Consider the following 20,222-nt stretch of genomic DNA (forward strand, 5'->3'; position numbering starts at 1 on the left):
CTCACCCCCCCCCCCATGAGTTTTCTTCCTAAAACCATCCTCAGAGTAGACCCAGGGCAGGGGGGCTGTTAGTCACCAGTGAATGCTGGCCTGATGTCTGTGCTTTGAAGTATTTGTGTGTAAACTGTAGAGAACAGGACCAAGAAGTTACAGGAATATTTGAAGGTTACAGAAAGCATCCATACCAAACCGAGAATGGGGGTTGAGGCTCTATCTGCTCAGACCAAGTTTTCTCTGTCTTTGTGTCATTTACTTTTTGGTCTGAATAATGCTTGGCTGTGGGGATAGTTATTATGGGATGTTTTTAGGAGGCCTTGTAAAAGTACACACTGTGCTTTTCATTAGTTTTATTTTTTTAAAACTCAATGATAAACGGCCTTCCTGTCCAGTAATTCTCATATTGTCTGAAAGCATGCTAGTAACCTGCCTGGAACGTTCTTTGTCTTGACTCTTAAAAGTTGACTAGTACATGATTCCATCCGGCCAACTCATTACATTTTCTTGGCAGTCCTTTATTTTCTTCACAAACTCTGGAACAAGCCCACAGTTCCAAGCATCCTGGCGACACACCACGACACAACAGTTATAAAAGGGGATAGGAATACTAGATGCCTAGAATCCAGAAATGTAACTCTAAATGCATTGTTCCTGAGCAGGATTTTGCCTGGTAATAAGATGTCTTAGAGCTAAAGGTAAGCCATAATATTTGCAGTCCTGTGCCTGTATATGTTATTGAAGAAATACACTAATTTTTCACACTTAGAGTTTACCATTAGTGTACCTTACCTGTTCCTAAGTTGTAGTGTTCTTATAATTGTGTTACTCAATGAGTTACTGCCTCAGAGTGATAGAAGAGGGCTGAGATATGTCAGTGGGGTATAAACCAGGCAGTATCTCCTTGAGTTGCCCAGACAGACCTGGGGTTTGTAGTCCTGCCTCAGCCGCACGAGTACCCACAGAGATTACAGGCCTGCACCAGCAGGTCCAGCTTAGAGGAAGTAGTTATTCTTACAGGAGATGCACTTGACTCTCTCCTTACATAATCAAAAGCAAGTTTTAAGACTCTGCCCCATTTTCTAGCATTCTTTCTTACAACCCTTCCTGTTTGCTTCTTTTAAACAAAGCACAGAGTTTTTTCCTGGAACTCTACTCTCTAGACCAGGCTGGCCCCAAACTCACAGAGATCCGCCTGCCTCTGCCTCCCGAGTGCTGTGACTAAAGGCGTGGGCCACCAAGGCACGTAATCAAAAGCACAGAGTTAGGTGTGTGTAACAATAGAAGACACTGTAACATTTGTTTCACTTGATAGTGGAACACCATAATTATAAGCCCCTCTAGCAAGACCTGTTTAAAAACTGTTAATGGAAATCCATTTTCCACATCAGGTAACTGTAGGTTGAAAATTAGGTTGCCACTCACTTCTCTGATGCAGTATCTTCATGCACTGTCTCCCCTCAGAGGGAGCAGGGAAAAACCTATAATCTCTCTGCACAACCACTAGCTGTTGTTTTATGTTGGTGTTTTGCAAGCCAGGTGGAAAGTGTCCAGAAATGATTAAGAAGAGAGCGATTGTAATACCTTGAAGAATGCATGTTCTGGACTTGGCACCATCACTCTGTGTGACTTCCCAGTCCTCCCCCGCCCCTTCTCTAGTAACTGAGATTTATGGTGGAGACATTGTCATCAAAGCACTGAGCGATTATCAGTCACGTGGTGACGGTTCAGGTCACAAGCCACTGGCCCAACTTGGATTGGAACACACAGTTCCTACCTCTTCATTTTGTATTTCTTTTTGTGATTCAGCCTAATCCTTTTCAAGGACTTTCTGAACCACATCAGTCCCCGAGCCTTCCCCCAGTCAGTTTCTTTTGCATAATAAGCAGGTTTGCTAAATCAGCCCCTCACTGCCAGCTGTGAGGCAATACGGTTTACAGTCTCACTTTTTTTGATTATAGAATATCTTGTCCAAACAAAGAACTCACTTTTACTATTCTAGCATCTCTTCATCTGCTCTTATACTCATAGTATTAGTTCCTGTTGCTTCTTAAAGGAATTGTTTTGCATGTTCAGTGGAAAGTGGAGCCTGATAAAGATTGATGCTTTAGCCGGGCAGTGGTGGTGCACGCCTTTAATCCCAGCACTCAGGAGGCAGAGGCAGGCGGATCTCTGTGAGTTTGAGGCCAGCATAGTCTACAGAGTGAGTTCCAGATGAGCCGGGACTACATGGAGAACCTGTCTTCAAAAATCAGAATAAGAAAAAAGATTAACACTAGTATTCTGGCATTCTCCAGATTCTCTTGAATCGGGGGTCTTGTTTCTCCCGGTTCACCTGCCGTGAGCTGAGATTTTGTTGAACTCCAGCCTTTGGATCCCTTCCTCTTCTTTGTTGTAGAGGAGATCTCCATAGGTTCCTCCGTAGCTAGTCCCTGGAGGTTAGGAAAGGAAAACCACCCCAGCCCTGGTCTCCCACAGTACCCTTTACCTTCATGCCCTTTCCAAAGTGAAGCTCACCCTCTGTAGATCCTGTGCTGGCTTGTATGAATGACCCAGGCTCAGGACACTGATGCCAGGAATGAGTGCTTCTCTGAAATTTTAATGACTCAAGCACTTGTGGCCCAAGCCACACATTGGATTTTCAGGGTTCAGTTTCACCCACTCCCTACTCCTTGGCAGCACAAACTGTACACCAGGTTACTTTTTATCCCTCCTTAAGTGCAGTCGGGCACTTGATGTCAGCTGTTGTCAAGTCTCCTGTGGCTGAGCCGCCACGAGAGTGGGCGACATTTGGTCATTCTTGTTTCAGGACTAGAGTGTGCGGTGAGAAATGTCACAGTCATCAGCTAGGCCAAGGAAGGAGGGCTCCCAGATAAGGGGGTGTATGCTTTGCAGTGTTCAAGATCAGATGGCCGTCAGTCACAATAGCTGCTCTTCTCCATCCATGTTTCTCATCCTGAACAGCACTGAGTGAGTGGCGTCTGCCTCAGACTTACTGTGTTACTGCTTTAATCTATATGACTTATGCCCAGCAGTGGAAGTAAGTCATTTCTATTATTAAGAGAATGCTGACCAGACCCTTTTAGCACGCATATGTGTGGGTGTACACATACACACACCCAAACTCAGATCACCAGGCTTGGCAGCAAGCACCTTTACCCACTAAGCTATCTGGCCAGTTCCAAGCTGGATTTTGAATAACTATCTAGTCTTGGTGAGGATATCTGAAATGTAACCTCGTGTAATTTGTCTTACAGATTCGTCTTTTACAAGTCTTCCTGTTCGAGACGAAATGATGGCAAAGTACTCAAACCTTTCCTTGGAGAGCCACAATATATCACTGACTGGTAAGTGGTCACATCTCAAATAGTTAAGTGCCAACTAAGTTTTTAAAAGGTCTTAAACTAACTCGCTGCTCTGTTCTTTCTCTTAGCTTTGGTTTTCTTTTTGGTTTTTCCAGACAGGGTTTCTCTGTGTAACAACCGTGGGTGGCTGTCCTGGAACTCTCTCTCTAAAGACCAGGCTGGCCCTGAATTTATAGAGATCCACCTACCTCTCCTGTGCTGGGATTAAAGGCTTGCGCCACCATAGCCCGGCCCAGCTTTGGTTTTTCAATATGTGAAATGATTACAGAACTTTTAAATTGGTAAGAGAGGTCGGTTCTGGTAACACAATTAGAATCTGAACTCTGTCAGACTGTTTATTACGTTAGTAACTAGTATTCTACTTTCTCCCTCCCCCCTCCCCCGCCCCAGGCCATTTTTTACTGTTTCCCTGTCTTGAACTGTTTCTTGCTTTGTTTCATGTGACTAGAAAGTGTGTGTGGCAGAATTTCCAAACCAATACCAGTGAAATGACTATGCTGTTTTGCTTTTTTTGTTTTTTTGCTTTTTTTTTTTTTTTTTTTTGTTTTTTTTCGTAGAACTTTAAAAAGCAAAACAAAACTTCGTGCAGCTCTTGTTTATTCCCAGATGTTCTCATCCCAACATTTGAAATGTATTCTTGTGTATTCCTGTGTTGTTACTTGCCACGCCCTTTGTTTTTGTACATATTCTAGTTGTCGGCTGCCTCTTGGAGATGACTCAGTTATTGAAGGGGGATTCGGGTGAGAGTCTCAGTTTGCAAATTGTTTGGCCAGGCTGGCAGAGTGGATTGCAGGGCACAGGTTCCACTCAGCCCAGGCTGATGCCTGGGAATCAAGGATTAATGCTCAGGGCCACAACAAGAAATACCTTATTAACTAATACTGTGCTAAGTATTTACCTGGCCTGCAGAAGGTTTAACTCTTAGCTACTCTATCTGATCGTTCAACTGGAACCAGACTCCTGCCCTTGTGAAGGAACTGATTGTTCATGGTTGCTCATTGTTTATCTGTTGCCTTGACTTGTGCACACGGCAGTCTGGCCTCTCCTTCCTTGTAACCCTGAACTTCGCTTTCTTCAAGTCTGAATAGGTATCAAAATCACTGGCACCTAGGCCCCTGTGTACCTCGTTATTTGTTCACTCCCCCTACTAGAGTTTCGGCCCGTCTACCTGTCTCCCCCATAAAAAGAAATCCTTGTTTGACATTGACACACTTGAAGAGTTTGGGTTTGTAGCAGATCTTATGAAATAAAGCATTTATAAAGGTCTGAATTGGTGTTTATTTAAGAAAAGCAAAGATCTCACATTCGTTTTGGAACTCCGACTCTTCAGGCTGTGTTTTCATTGTAACCCTTTGGCTTTGGTTGCCACCCTGTCAGAAATTCTCGTGTTGGAAGCAGCATTTACTGGTACATGGATTTTAAATTTGAACCATAGGCATTTTCTTGCTGCCAGGACTGTTTTGTTTTGTTTTTGTAAATAAGAGTGTCTCATGAAGTTGGTTGGTCCTAAATTTCACTTGTTTAATCTCCAAAGTGCTGGCTGGTGTTAGAGGTGTGAGCCACCATCCCTAACTACTGGCCACACTTACGTTTTCCATGAATGACCCATTTTGCCAATAATGATTTCAACATCACCCCTGTTTGTAACTGGTAGTCATGGCATCTTCCTATTTCTGGTTTCCTGTTTTCTCTTTCCCTCTGGACATTGTGGAAATTGATAGTTTTACTAGGCTAGTGTGTCTGTATGGGGGGGGGGTTGGGAGAGAGAGAGAGAGAGATCAAGTATAATACCTTAGTTACAAATCTGGATCAGAAGGGCAACTTTGGCTGCACTCAAAAAATTTATTTAGTGAGAAAGGGAAACATGTGGGCCGTGTGCCTGGGAGAATGTAAAAACATGGCCTTTGGTTTAAAATCAGAACAAAAATTGGGTGTTTACTTTTTAACAAATTGTTTTTATTTACTTGAGAAACTTATGTTGACTGTGTGCCATGTGTATTATTTTTTTTTTCTTTATAGGTTTTAATGTTTGTTAACAATTTTTGGAGGTGAGCACTATTATTTCAATATGTAGTTGAATACAGAGACATGCACAGAGTGAAATTCCCAACTGGGAATTGGGTTTTGAACCCAGGCAGTCTGATGCCAGAGTCTCTTCTGGGCCAAATACTTCTTTGATGTGACATCATTCAGTTCTTTTAGCAGTATTGCTAAAATAACTATGCCTGCTTAAGGTGAATGATAGTAACTTTGAAGTGATATGTCCAAAAATGTATGAAAATAAGGTCATAGTAAATGCTTTAACCCCAACTAGGTTAATTTGAGAGACTCTGTGTTTCATGAGTAGCAAGTCTGTGGAAGTGCAATTGATGTTACCTAGGAGGGAAAAGTCTTCCTCTCTCTGTGTGTCACTGGACTTTTAAAGTCTCTCTTTTCATAATGGACTATTTGGCAGTCATTGCTTCCATCACTGCAATTACAATGTTTCTACATTGTTACTTTCAGTGTTTACTCTTTTCCTCTGCAAATTGTACTGTTTAGTGTATCAATGTTGTTCCTTAAACAAAGAGATGAAAATCAAAACATCAGCTGGCCCCTCTCTTGGTCAGCCTGGTGACGGGAAGGCAAGGCCGAGGAGAGCTTTTACATTGTTGACCCAACCCATGTTGTGTTTGCCAGCTGAGGTGTTAGCAGCTGACCTGGCAAGGTCCCCAGGATGAAGGAGGAAGCAGAAGTTGGAGGTACACATATGCTAATTTAGCTGCTGTCAGGTTTGGTCATGTCATTGGAGATGAGGAAATATAGCCTTGTTGCCTAGCCACAGGCAGGCAGGACCTCATGAGTTGTAGGGTCAGGAGAAGAGGAAGGGGGGTGGCGGGTGGGAGATCCTGCACATCTGGTCTCCGGGACTGTTTGCTGCTGCGTGGAAGATCCTACATTTCCTTAATGGCCCGAAGCTGTTCATGATCTGTTTCAGATCTAGTCTTTTATGGATGACATGAAAATTGGTGATGTACAAAGTAGAAAAATGGGAGTGAGCATTAGCATTCTTAGTGAGGGAAAGAGGAGACAGGACATGGATCTACTGTAGTAATACACAGGACAGCAGCAGCAGCAGGCAGCCCTTGATCTCTAGCTGGGGTCTCAGGAACAGGACACTTTTGGCCTGGATAGTTCTTTGTTGCATGGGGAGGGCTGTTTGTGGCATGGTAGGATGTGTATTGGCATCCTAGGCCTTTTTTATGTTCAAGATGTGAGGCCATTTGTTCACGGGGGATAAATGAGGGTACTTCAGTGTCTTGCCTAGCTTGTCACTACAGGGGAATTCCTGAAGCCGGCTGGCTACTCTTGAGAATGATTTAGTCAAAGTTGCCCCCAGGAGGAGTTGAAGCCCTGTGTCAGGAACCATGTCTGAGCCTTGAAACTGGAGGCAGGGTGAACTCTGAGGGACGAGGCTGGCTGGTTGACCTCTGAAGTCTTGTCAAGAGCCACCAAATGTCACTGCGGTGGCCCTAGTGATCTGAGGACCACGGATCAGGTCCCACCTCTTTTTCTTTGCTGCTGTCCTTTGAGACAGGGTTTCTCTGTGCAGCCCTGGCTGTCCTGGAACTCGCTTTGTAGATCAGGCTGGCCTCAGACTTAGATCCGCCTGCCTCTGCTTCCCCAGTGCTGGGATCAAAGGCGGGCACCACCACTGCCTTAAAAGTTCCATCTTAACACTCTCTTGGACCAAGTCTCCAGCAAATGGACCTGTGGGCTGACATCCCACATCCGAGCTAAGGCCCCCTGAAGCTGTTTCATAGCTGCATTATGGGAAGGTGTAGATGGCTAACTAACAGGGCATCGCGTAGGCGGGGGCAGTGAGCAGAGCCAGCCACAGTCGTACCTCTTTCTTCCTCCTCTGGTGTTCAGGCTCGGTCTTTCTTAGAGAATTAAATCAAAAGCCACATCCTCAGGAAAGCAGGGGAGTGTAGATTCTGTGTATCCAGCGGGCATTTATTGCTTTCACTTTGTGGCAGGGAGTTCATTTTAAAGCATCCTCTCCAGCAATGTAGTAAATTGAAGATTGCAAGCCCTCCCCTCTCCCACTCGTTGGCATATCTGAAGTGTACTGTTCTCTTAAGTGAATTCTAAGTGTTCTGGGAAGAAGACCCCCCCCCACCGCCCCTTTGGTGCCTTTTGTTCCGGCCATGATGCTTCTGTTTTTAGAGTCAAGATAGGAGTAAGTAGAAGCCTCAGAAGCTGGGAAGTGGTGGCGCACACCTTTAATCCCAGGACTTGGATGGATCTCTCTGTGAGTTGAAGTCCACCCAGGGCTACACATGAGAGTGAATCCCTCTAAAAGAGAAACAGAGTTCACACCTTTAATCCCAGAACTAGAGAGGTTTATAAAAGGCAGGAGCCCAGTGTTTCAGGCTGCATTCTGAGATTTAGTTTCCAGCCGTGGTGAGGACAGGATCTCCCCAGCCCTTGGTAGAATTAAGAGATCCCGGCTTAGCTGCTTTACTTCTCTGATCTTCAGCTCGAACCCCAATATCTGTCTCTGGGTTTTTATTATTTGTGCTACAGGCTTCTTCATTTTAGCCCCATTCAGTGCTGAGAAGCATGAGGCTCCTGTCACTGTCATAGAATAAAACACAAAGTCCTCCAAAAACACAAGCCCACCTTGCCAAATCCAAAACGCCATGCACGAAAGCAGTGCTTCAGCTTCTCCTCACAAAGTTCAAAGAGTCTGATAGCATCTTGTATGCGTGGAGACACAGGGAAGACCAGGCTTCAGCGTGGGCATGCATGGCAAAGAACGAGCTGTCCGGCTATTCTGGAGGACAGTTTCTCAGTATCTATCGAAAGGACACATGGTTCTAACTCAGCAGTTGTGCTTCACATTTATTCATTATGGAGAGCGTGCAAAGCGATACCCCTGGGGTTATCTGTAGGTGCTGATTGTTGCTGATCTATAACAGAAAAGTATATGGGAGCAAGCTCATTGAGAGAAAATATCCTAGCCAACTAGTCCATTAATACCTTACGTACAAGTAAAGAAAAAATCTAGCAGCGTGTATGCATATGGTGAGGTCACCAAGAACTAATATTTTGAGTGACAGGAAGCGTGTTTATCACATTCCCAACTGTCCCTCACTTGTGTCTACACATAGCATCTCTGCAGCATGGGTGTCATGGAGACTGTTGATTGGTAAATGCAAAGAGGGGGAAGTGTTCCAGGAGAAATGGTGGGATGCGCAGGGTCCAGGGACAGGGTGTGTTGTTCTGAGCCCTGGATTTCAGACCTTCTACCTGCCATACACACTCTCCCACAAAGCTTGCTATGGCTTCCCTCCCCCTCTGCCCTCCTCCTTCCTGGATGGAGAGAGAGAGAGAGAGAGAGAGAGAGAGAGAGAGAGAGAGAGAGAGAGGGAGGAGAGAGCTCTCTGCTCAGGTTGGAAAAGCTCTCCAATGAAAGTCATACCATACCTAACAGTTGCTTACCGCATTCATAACTTTTCTCTGTGGTGTGTGTGTGGGGGAGGGAGGGAGGGAGAGAGAGAGAGAGAGAGAGAGAGAGAGAGAGAGAGAATCTTTTCACTTTCTGAGTTCTTTGGACTTTTCAAAGCCTTGGCTGTCACAGAACTTGCTCTGTGGTCCAGGCTGGTGGCTCTGACTCCCAAGAGATCCACCTCCCTCTGCTTCCCAAATGCTGGGATTAAAGACATGAGCTACCATTGTCCAGCTGGCTTCTGAAGTCTTATAAAGCTGCCTTGTTCCCTCCAGGAGGGTATGCTTCAGTTTATTAGACTTTTAAAGCATATTCAAAAGCACTGTCTTATGTAGAAATTTACAGTAATTTGGCTGAAGATACTGTTACTGGGTTCTAAACAGTCAGAGTAGGTGCACCCATCATTCCTCTTAAGATGACAAGCTGCTAAAAGTTTCTACCAGGACCATATGAATACAAGAGGATATTTAGGCAACAATGAATTGTTTTATTGGATTCATATTAATAATAACAAGAACTGTGTTTTTAGTTTATAGTTCTTGTTGGAGATAAATTTTTGGTATGTAGCCTAGAGTTGCCTTAAAATTATGATCCTTATGCGTCAGCTTCCAAAGTTCTGGAGTCATAGAATTTTTTAAAAATTTCAGAAACTTAGCACATTTCCACACTGCAGCTGTCATGGGCATTCTTGCAAAATTTCAAGACAGCGGAGATGTATCACCCTTGTGCAATATTACGGAAGTTGAAATGTTGTTTCTTAAGCTCACATTCAGTTTCTTGGTTAACCCTCAAAAGTTTCTTGTGTAGATCTGATGTTGTGATTCTTTCACAGGAAGGGAAGCAAGCTGCAAAAGTGTCACAGGAGACAGTGACCTAACAGGTGCAGAGGGTGGCCTGTGACAGAAAGGCTACGCTCTTTCTAGTTTACACCATGGAGGATCCTTTAGTTAAGAACAAGTGCTTTCAATGTGTTCATCTCGACAGGCAGCTATCACTTTTGCTCAGCTTTGGTCTATTGCTGATACTTCATTTAAAGGTTGGGTTTGGGTGGTTTGATGGTAAGGCTTTCCCTAAGGATTCTAGATCTTTGAGAGTTTGTGTGTCCTGTTGGTTGGGGAGAACCTGGACTTAGCCACACTCACATTTGAAGGTCAATGCTGCGTACATCTTGATGTCACCTTGGACGAGAGAGCCTCCCTCTTTACCTCATCTGTGAAATATAGGGGTGGTTGCTTACCTCATAGACGCTGTCATGAAGACACTTTCGGCATCGCACATGGGCGTTTGTTACACTATGAAGCCCTGCAGCGGTACTGCCTTTCGTAGACTTCCTGTGTAACAGCACAGTTTGATAAACAAGGGCATGAGGCGAGGAAACTGGGCTGCGGTGCTCAGGATATAGCTGGTGTTACAACCTTTGCCTTGCAGCCTGGGATGTAAGGGACCTGGATTGGCTTTCCAGCATGCGTGCGTCTCACACACACACACACACACACACACACACACACACACACACACACACAGAGAGAGAGAGAGAGAGAGAGAGAGAGAAAGACAGACAGCACCCTGAACAACACCTAGCAAACAAAAAGAAACCAACTACAATTTGCATTCATTACAAATTCCCTTTGCTTTAAAAATGGAAGGTGTTTGATCAGTTGATTTTTTTTTTTTTTTTTTTTTTTTGGCTATAATAAAATCCCTGTCAAAAACATCTTGTAGAAGGATTTAGTCTGGCTCACAGTTTGAGGGTACAGACCCTCACGGTGAGAAGGCATGGAAGAGGAGCAGGAGGCTGCTGTTCATGTCGTGTGTGTAGTCAGGAAGTGGAAATGCATGCTGGGCTCAGTGTTCTCTTCATTCGGGCTTGCTCCTCAGACCGTAGAGTGGCAGCGCCCACATTCAGACTGGCCCTTCCTTTCCAGTGAAAACATCTCAGAAACTCCCCCACATAGAGATCATATTCTCCGGGCCCTGACGGTGGGGAAGGAGGTTGGAGAAAATGCAACAAGTTTGGTTGACATTGCAGAGGTAGAACTAAGCGAATGCTAGTTGGTGTGTTTTAGTCAGTTAGTACCCAAGGGAAGGGGAAGCTACTGGACCACTCTGGGATGGACCGGGTGTGAAGTTCCGTTGGGTATCCGGGTTGAGATGCTTGGGGGTGGGTGTGGAACTCTTCTTTTTTATAATTTATTTATTCTTGTAAATTTCATTTCCATTCCAACCACAGCTCTCCTTCCCACCCCTCCTTCTTGCCCTCTTACCTCTCTCCCCCCTCCCACCCCCAGTCTGCTCCTCCTCACAGGTAAAGGCTCTCTGATTCTTTCAAGTAAAATGTGTAAGGGTATTAGAGGTTAATCATTGAATTCAGCAAGAGTGCCAAATTGAGAAGGGACAGGACCAGAAAGCAAAATTCCCCCAGAGCGTGAATACTTAAGGAGGAAATTGAAAGGACTTGGTGTGCCACGCATGCACATGTTAACATTTGAGACTGAAATAGAAGCATAGGGGTCGTAGGAGCATGGAAGACCTGGGCGGTATCTGATGCTTTGTAGACAACAGATACGGTCAGTGTCAGCTTTGGGGAACTGAGAGATGGCTCCACAGTTACGGGCACATGCTGGTCTTGTAGAGAGCCCTGACTGGTTCAATTGCCAGCACTCCTGATGGCAGTTTACAACTGCTTGTAACCTGAGTTCCAGGGGACCCATCACCCTCGTCTGGCTTAGAGGGTCCCACACATACCCACAGTACACCTACATCTATGTAGGCAAAACACTCATGCATAAAACATTAAAAGTGTAAATTTTGGGGAGTCAATCATTAAGTAATTTAACTGTTAGATTTTTAAGATTCATTCATTCAGTGTGTGTATGTGTTCATATACCATGTTGTGTAGGCCAAAGGACAATTTGTGGGAGGCTTCATCAAGCTGTCAGCTTGATAGCAAGCCCTTTCCTTACTGAGCCATCTCGCTGATGCTAGGCTGTTTTTAATGTGAGGGAGACCATTTTACATGGTATCGTGGGTTAGGATGGCAGAATACACAGAATACACACTGTTGTATCAGTTGGTGTATCTCGCCAGGCTGGTTGTAATTTTAGTTCGAGGCTTCCACAGCTAGAGTGGATTGATTGGTTTCTTTTCTCCTGAGTAGCATGCATAGCACCTTTCAGCACTGTGGAAGCTAGCCAGTAAGGGTGAAGAGTCCAGGTCAATGCCAGTTTTGTTTTAAATTCTGTGACTCAAATATATTATGTCTTCAACAGTAGGGCTTTACTGTCAAGCTCTGTAGCATAACCAAGAGCAATGGCAATATTCTGTCATATTTGAGGGCCTATGTGACCTCACTGGCCAACACTCCAATTGAGGTAAACTATACCTGACGTGGGCCAACATCATCCTAAACAGAGAAAAACAGACAAAACAGTTCTACCAAAATCAGGAATAAGACAAGGACACACACTCCCCCATCTTCTGTTCAACACAGTACTTGATGTCAAGTGATACAAACAGGAACGGAAGAAGTCAAAGTATGTTTGTTTGCAGATGATATGATTCTTAAACATAAAGACTCTGCCAGAAAACTACACTTGATAAACAGATTAAGCAAAGTAGCAGGATACAAAACTAAAGCAAGCAGAAATCAATAGTTTTCCTGTGTTATTGATGGTAAACACGCTGAGAAAAAAAAGTTAGGGAAATAATATCATTAATATTAACGTGAAAGAATTAAAATATCTTGGAATAAATCTAACCAAGGAAGTGCACAACTTCTACAAGAAAATCTGCAGGCACTAAAGAAAGAATTGAAGATGCCAGTAGGTAGAAAGGCTTCCCACGTTCATGGTTTAGTAAGATGCATGTTGAGAAAATCCTAGCAAATGCAGTCTACAGTCAGTGAAATTCCCATCAAAATTTCAATGCAGTTATTCACAGAAATTGAAAAAAGAAACTTCCTCCTTTCCTTTCGGTTTTTCTGTGTAACCCTGGCTGGCATGTTCCAGCATCTTCAGAATGTTTCTCAGAAGCTCTTTGCTCTGTCTCATTCAGCTGATGAGAATTAGAGACAGATAAGGCAGCCCTTAGGCTTTTGTGTTTCTATTAATGTTGTAGGAGAACTATTACCTTTTGTTGTTGTTGTTTGTTGTTCTTTTTTGAGACAGGGTTTCTCTGTGTAACTTTGGATCCTGTCCCGGAACTTGCTCTGTAGACCAGGCTGGTCTCGAACTCGGAGATCTGCTTGTCCCTGCCTCCTGAGCACTGGGATCAAAGGCGTGCACCACCACTGCCTGGCTGCATGAGAACCTGTCTTTGGCTTTGTCAATAAAGGCCAGTAAGGACGGGAACCAGGTCTGTATGGCAGAAGAGCTATTCTTCGGATGTGTGAAGGGCATTGAGTACCTGTCAGTAGACCACTGTTGAAATTTTAAGTGTTTGGTATACATACAGAACTATATATTGAATTTGAATTTGCTGGCAAATGTAAGTTTTCACAACACATCTCCTTGTTCTTTTGTAATGAACAGGAGAGTCCAGTGCACCAGTAGTAAAAAACATTACTTTGGAAAGGCCTTCTGACCTGGAGCTCATGTGCCAGTTCACGGCATCTGGGGACTTGAACTCCGTGAATGTGACTTGGAAAAAAGACAATAAGTTTCTTGAGAATATCGATGCTTTCAACACAACTAAGATGGGAAACACCTTGTCCAGTAAGTACAGGTATGTACACTGCCAGCCATAGCCAGTTTAACTGCACGTTTCTGCTGATTAAGCATTTTTTCCTTTGTGGCAATTTGAATGTTATGCTAATATTCTAATTCTCCTGTTTACAGAATTGTTTTTAAAGTTTTGACTATTGACTTCATTTTTATTAGGTATTTGTGAGAAGTAAGCTTGTATTAATAACTCTTAATTATCTCCAGGTTCATCATTTTTGATAGCAAACAAATGGGAAATTATTCTTGTTTCTTTGATGGAGAAAAGGAGCTCAGAGGAACATTTAATGTCAAAGGTCAGTATTTATAACAGCATTACATCCTTAGGTTTCTATGTCTCTTGTGTTTTACGCAATTACTATAGGAATAAATGTGGTTCAGCTGAAAAGAAAATCATTTACTTTACACTGAGTTCCAAGAGGTAACCTTGAATGTGGTCCAGCCTTTCTCAGCCCATCCCATTCTTTCTTCAATCTTTTCCTTCTACCTCTTAATTTAAATACAGATTTTAGTTCAAAAGGCCAGCTGCCAAGATTTTCATAAATTCTATAAATGTCTAAAATTTATCTGTTAACCCTCTGTTGTGGGATATTACTTTAACTATGTTACGTTCGTTTATGCTGCATTTATTTATGTAAAGGTTTTCATTTCTTTCACCTAATAAATTATGTAAAGATTTTCCTTTGTTTCAGTCTAATAAAAAGTGGAATGGCTAGTAACAGTAGAGGGACTGCTGGGGCTGGCAGGCAGAGAGAATTAAGTAATAGGAGAAATGTAGGCTTGGGAGAGGAAAAGGGGGCATGCCTGGGGTCAGAAGCCAGGCAGTCACTAGCCAGCCAGACACTAGAAACAGGAAAGTAGGACTGAGAGAGGGAGAGAGAGATAGATAGAGAGAGATTGATAGAAAGGGGCTAGCCAGGAAGTGGGTGAGAGGTGGGAGAGGATGGTTGGGGGCAAAAGTAGAGTATAGTAACCTAGGTACAATATAATATCTGTATCCTGTTCACGATGGAACATTGGCGGGCCCAATCTTGAGCGTTTCTGTCGCAGGCCCCCATAAGTCCTGTGCTTTTATGAGTAGAAGGTTGCGTTTTACGGCGTTCCGTCCTAGTCTCTGGCTTTTACATTTTTTCACACCCTCCCCATTTTAGAGGGGGCATTTATTCCTAGAGCCTTGGAGGGGAGGGGTTGATGGAGAAATTTCGAGTCGAGAATGCAAAAAGTCTTTTATTTTCAGTGATTAGCCTCTGCATTAACCAATGTGCATTGTAAAGGGAATCTCTATCGAGGCTGGCAGCAGCGTTGATGTGTGTGTGTAAATGTAGATATTTAGATGGCAGCTTCAAAGTACACACGTACGTGTTCAGCATTGCAATGAGAGGTTCCTCTCCAGGGCCTGTCACCTCTCTCCTAGCCTTGGCTGTCCTGGGACTGGCTCTGTAGACCAGGCTGGCCTTGAACTCACAGAGATCTGCCTGCCTCTGCCTCCCTCCCTAATGCTGGGATTAAAGGCGTGGCTATTATTTGTTTATTTTTGAGACAGGGTCTTGTGTTCTTCCCAGACTGTTCTCAAATTTGCTATGTAGCCAAGGATGATGTTTAACTTATCTTCCTTCTGCAGCTTCCCAAGTGATGACGGGCATGAGCCACCAAGCTTACCACCATCATAGATTTTAACCATCTTTCAGGGCTACAAAAAGCTATTGCATATCTACTGTTAAAATTTGCTTGAAGCAGCTCAACTCATTTGTTTGTAATGCCCACTTAACATTAATGCGATTTTTAAGTATGAACTATGTCCTGAAGACATTCATAAAATTAATAATTTGGGTCCTTTCAGAGATTCCTTGCTAAAAAATAACTCTGTAATTCATTTGAGATTGATTATTGTTTGGTGAAATAATTTTATTTACTTGAGTAGAATTTAAAGGCATCTGTACAACAGTTTATTATTTTACTAGGTTTGTTAGGCTTATGTCATTGTGTATATTTTTATAAATGTTATCTACATGGCTTGCTTAATGGTTTTTCATAGGGAAAATGATCTTTTCTTATCAGTATTACAAATATGGGTAAAAGGCCAGTTTCTTTTTTAAATTTTTAAAAAAAAAAAATTTAAAAGCCAGTTTCATCCTCTGCATTAAATTGAGCCAGATTATTCTTTTTATACTTTTTTCTTTTGAGACAGCATAGTCCTGGCTGTTCTGGAACTCCCTTTATAGACCAGGCTGGCCTCGAACTCTGAGACACCCCTGCCTCTGCCTCCCAGGTGTTGGGACTAAAGGCGTGCGCCACCACAGTCCTGGTATTCATTTATTTTCCTTTTTCTCCTTTTTGATTACTTTTATCATAAACTGCATGAGTCAAGCCTGGCTCATGAGCATAAGCCCTTGGAACAGTTTACTCTGCTTCTTTTGCTCTTAGGTTAATGTGGCGCTGGAAAGGAGTCTTTCTGTACCCTGCTAGCCAGCTCCCAAATAATGACTTCTCATTAGTCTTGAGAGCTTCACCTACAGCTTAGGCGTGTAGTTGGTTGTTTTCTACTCTTTGGCTCTTTTAGCATTATTTAGCTTCTTTCCTCCATTGCCTGATCTAACTTGGTGCATTTTCTTGATGGGTGGTTGATGTGGAAGGGGCCAGTTCACTGTTGTTCGGGAGTTCTCAACCTGTGGGTCAAGACTCCTTCGGGAGGGTCATACATTATTCATAACAGCAGCAAAACTACAGTTATGAAGTGGCAAGGAAATAATTTCATAGTTTGGGGGGGGTCGCCACAACATGAGGGGCTGTATTAAAGGTCGCAGCATTCAGAAGGCTTTCAGCCCTGGGTTGGTGGTCCTGGGTACCATAAGAAAGCAGCTGAGCAAGCCAGAAAGCAGCATCCCTCCGTGGCTTTGGCAGCAGTCACTTCCACTATCTAGGTTCTTGTCCTGATGGAGAGTGACCTGACAGATTGTAACTTGGGACCTTTCTTTCCCAAGTTGCTTTTGGTCACAGCTTTTTAATCACAGCAACAGACGCCCTAACTAAAACACATGCCGAGTTTGAGAAATCAAGTGTCCAGAAGACAGAGAGCCTGTGATAGCAGGAACTGTGGCCCTGGCTAGTTCTGGGCTTTCTGAGTTTCAGAGCTGTGTCTACCTAACGGTGAGCTGAGCCTGGCAGCAGTTCAAACTCTGTGAACCAGGGTTTTGCTGCTTCTCCACATGGGCCTTGAGAACTGTGGCTCAACTGACCCATTTCAGGTCTGGAGGGGGTTGGGGGTGGGGGTCTTGTGGCTTCAGAAAAGATAGACAAGTTCTGATCCATGCTTGATCTGAGGATCTTTAACTGACACCTTCCAAAACAGTGGTGAGCCCTCTGCTCCCTAAAGTGAGCCACCAGCCCTCAGACATTGGGGCGTTACCATATTTCACATCAGTTATAGAACTCACCAAGTGCTGCAGGTTTTGTCAAGCCTGGTGAGAAGATGGTGTGAAACTGGGGGGGGAGGGGTAGAGAGTGCTTTGTCTGGACACCAGGGAAAGCTTAGTCCCTCGCTTCCCAGTCTCCCCTCTATATGGCAAAAACCACAGCTAGGGAACTATGCGTAAGAAAGGAGCCAAGGCATGTGATTATTAGTTAGCCAGGAGGTTAAACTGCACTTGTATCAAATCTTGGGAGGAGGTGACTGTGTGGGTCACCTGTTTCTTTTCCTTTTTCCCAGCTAGGGCTTACTAACTTCAATCACAGTATCTGCCCCTCCACAACCCGAACTCAGTTTAATGCTTATAACTCTAAAGAAGGAAGTACATTCCTTCCAACTGGGGAACAAACAGTCAGCAGGGATGGAACTATTTGTATATCTCAGTTCCCAGTTCCAGAAAACAGACCACTCTGTGTGCTACAGTATGATCAAGAATTGCCAGGTCTGCTCTCTACGGCTACAGATGTGGAATGAAAGAAAGGGATTTATTTATATAGCGTCTAACAGAGACCTCAGGCCACAGACCGTTATTGCACAGCCTCTGGCAGCTCCCGCCATCAGTGTTTTGGTGAAGAAACATATTGGAATAAAATCCCACCCAACTGAGCCTTTAACATTTTGACATTCAATCATTTTCTTCTCCTTGGTAACTTAGAAACGCAGTTGTTACGTCAGTCCTGGGACAGATGGTCTGCTCCTCTTCTTAGATCTGAGAATGGTTTTCGATTTTCTCATGGTGGTTATTTTCCTCCACTTCTGAGGCATATTGTAGCCTGACTTGGGACAGAACACCTAAGGGAGAGACGCCTCTCCCCTGACCCCATTTTCCATTTAAATAGATTTACATTGAAAATATTCTCAAAGTTTTAGTTCTTGGTTTTATCAAATTACCATCTGTTTTGTTAACCCTGCCTTTTCTCATTATAAACAGCATGTTGTAAGTGGGGTATTTCCTTTTTACTCTTAGGTTTGATAATAATGCATAAAGTGATTTTTTTTTTTTTTTTTTTTGCTTTTGTTTTTGTTTTTCCGAGACAGGGTTTCTCTGTGTAGCTTTGGAGCCTGTCCTGGAACTAGCTCTGTAGACCAGGCTGGCCTTGAACTCAGCAGAGATCCGCTTGCCTCTGCCTCCCAAGTGCTGGCATCAAAGGCGTGTGCTGCCAGCATCCGGCTTTGTTTTGATCTTTTTAAGCAGTTTGATTTCTTGTTCTTGGTAGGGACATAGCTGGCCTTCTGATTAAGTTGTTATAATTTATGCTAAACTACAACATGCATTCATCACCTTGCGCCTGGCTGTGTGGTCGGAACAATAAGAGTTCACTGAGGAGTTGTCTCCCTTGTGGTATTTGAGGTATTTGAGAGGACGAGGGCCTTCGCCAGCGTCTGGAGCTAATATTTCTCCACTCTTCTCTTCCCTTTTCTCCTACTCACTCATTTCTTTTTGCCTTTGTCATCACTTTTTCCAGATGGTCTAGGTGACTGGAAAAGAAACTCAGTTCTTGGATGACCTCAGACATGGACACAGTTCTAAGACATACATACATACATACATACATACATAGATGAGCCATAGTTCTCCGTCTCTCCCCTGTAGAACTCATCTCTCCTCTGCTCCAAAAGGCCGGCTGACCCTAAAATCACACAGGACAGTAATTGTTCTTATTGCGATGGCTAACTAATGACATTACATATAAAGGGCACAGCCATTAATTATGGGAAAGCTTGATTTGAGGGAGCTGTGCCATGGCATAACCCCAATAAAGGTTGGAACTTTGTGGCAGTTGTGTACCAAGCACTTTCCATTTGAACTCTCGTTTAACCTTTACAACGACATAGCAGGAGTATGATGCACTCACTTCCCATCAGATATCTTTGTATCAAAGCTGTCATTGTGTGTCAAATGGAATTTCCTCGTCCTGAGTCTTCATCACGTTATTAGAACATTGTGCTGACTTCCGACACACATACCTGATCTTTGAAGATAATCATAGGACTGGTTGTCAGGTGTCACACAGGTATACATGTGAGTTAGTTAGTGAAAGGAATGCTAAGCTCTTAGTGGGGTCAGCTCACCAGTGTCTTCTGGGTGGGATAATTGGAATCCAAGTACTCTTTTCTGGTCATATATACTCACTTCTGGTCCTGTCCCATAGTAATGTCATAGAGCGCTCGCTTCTATTGCAATGCCTGATTAGTAGTTCACATCTTTGTTTTCTGCAAAATTATAGGCCATTTAGTTTAATCAAAAGATGTTTCTGTAGTTATGAAAAGTGTGAGGACCAGTGTCTTCCTGTCACTGTGATAAAACACCACAGCCAAGACAGCTAATGTACAGAGAGTTTATTTGTGCTGATGGTTTCGGAGGTTGGGAGTCTATTGTGTCTGGGAAGTGTGGGATCAGGCAGCAGGCAATGACGGCTGGAGAGAAGAAGATCAGGGCTCTCATCTTAATCCTCAAGCAGGAAACAGGAAAAGCAAACAAGTGGCTTAAGTCTTTAAGCTCTCAAAACCTACTTCCAGTGACATACTTCCTCCAGAAGGCCACACCCTGGACCTCCCAAAACAGCCACTAACCGGGGTCCAAGAATTCCAGAGACTTTGGAAGATACTTGTTATCCAAACCTTCATGCCTACTGACTTAGAGATTGCTCTGTCTGTCATTATGTGATTGTTGAAGCATTTAATAATGTCTTCACTGGTGGCGTCCATCGTCCATGCCTCTCTTCACCAGTGACATTACCTCATTGCACACTGCTGATCAGGAGCCCCGAAGGGGATATCCATGATAGATGTGCTCACGTAAGGATAAAACCCACAAAAGAAACTGGTTTTGATCCTTGTCTGGATCTTTGCAGCTCATGCATTGTACAAATGCTCAGTTATATCAGTAGGAGAAAACGTAACAGCCCCTGGACAACACATTCAATCTAGAGTTAGCTGTCACAGTTGGAAATCTCTTCCCTGGAAGTTAAAATAGCCTATAAATTTGACACCATAGTATGGTATCAGATAATGGCATTTAGACATTGTAGTTTCATCTGTGGCTGATTAACTCTACCCATACCTGGGATATTTTTTATATATATCCTTGCTGATTGGGAAACACAAAATTTAGAGGGGGGAAAAAAACCTTAAAATTAGGAAAACCAAGGTATCCATGTTGCTCCATCTTCCGTCAGTGTGGA

General features: G+C 43.6%; 1 protein-coding gene across 1 annotated transcript in view; it reads left to right on the forward strand.

Moving 5' to 3' along the window:
• Emb (embigin) overlaps positions 1–20,222 on the forward strand; it is a 35,230-nt gene that overhangs the window by 6,357 nt on the left and 8,651 nt on the right. Inside the window, exons 2-4 of the mRNA XM_051183088.1 lie at positions 3,252–3,341; positions 13,383–13,575; positions 13,779–13,867. Of these exons, the coding sequence (XP_051039045.1) occupies positions 3,252–3,341; positions 13,383–13,575; positions 13,779–13,867 (372 nt within the window). The remainder of the gene's footprint in view (positions 1–3,251; positions 3,342–13,382; positions 13,576–13,778; positions 13,868–20,222) is intronic.

This window comes from Phodopus roborovskii, unplaced genomic scaffold (genome assembly GCF_943737965.1).
Source record: "Phodopus roborovskii unplaced genomic scaffold, PHOROB, whole genome shotgun sequence".
NCBI lineage: Eukaryota > Metazoa > Chordata > Mammalia > Rodentia > Cricetidae > Phodopus > Phodopus roborovskii.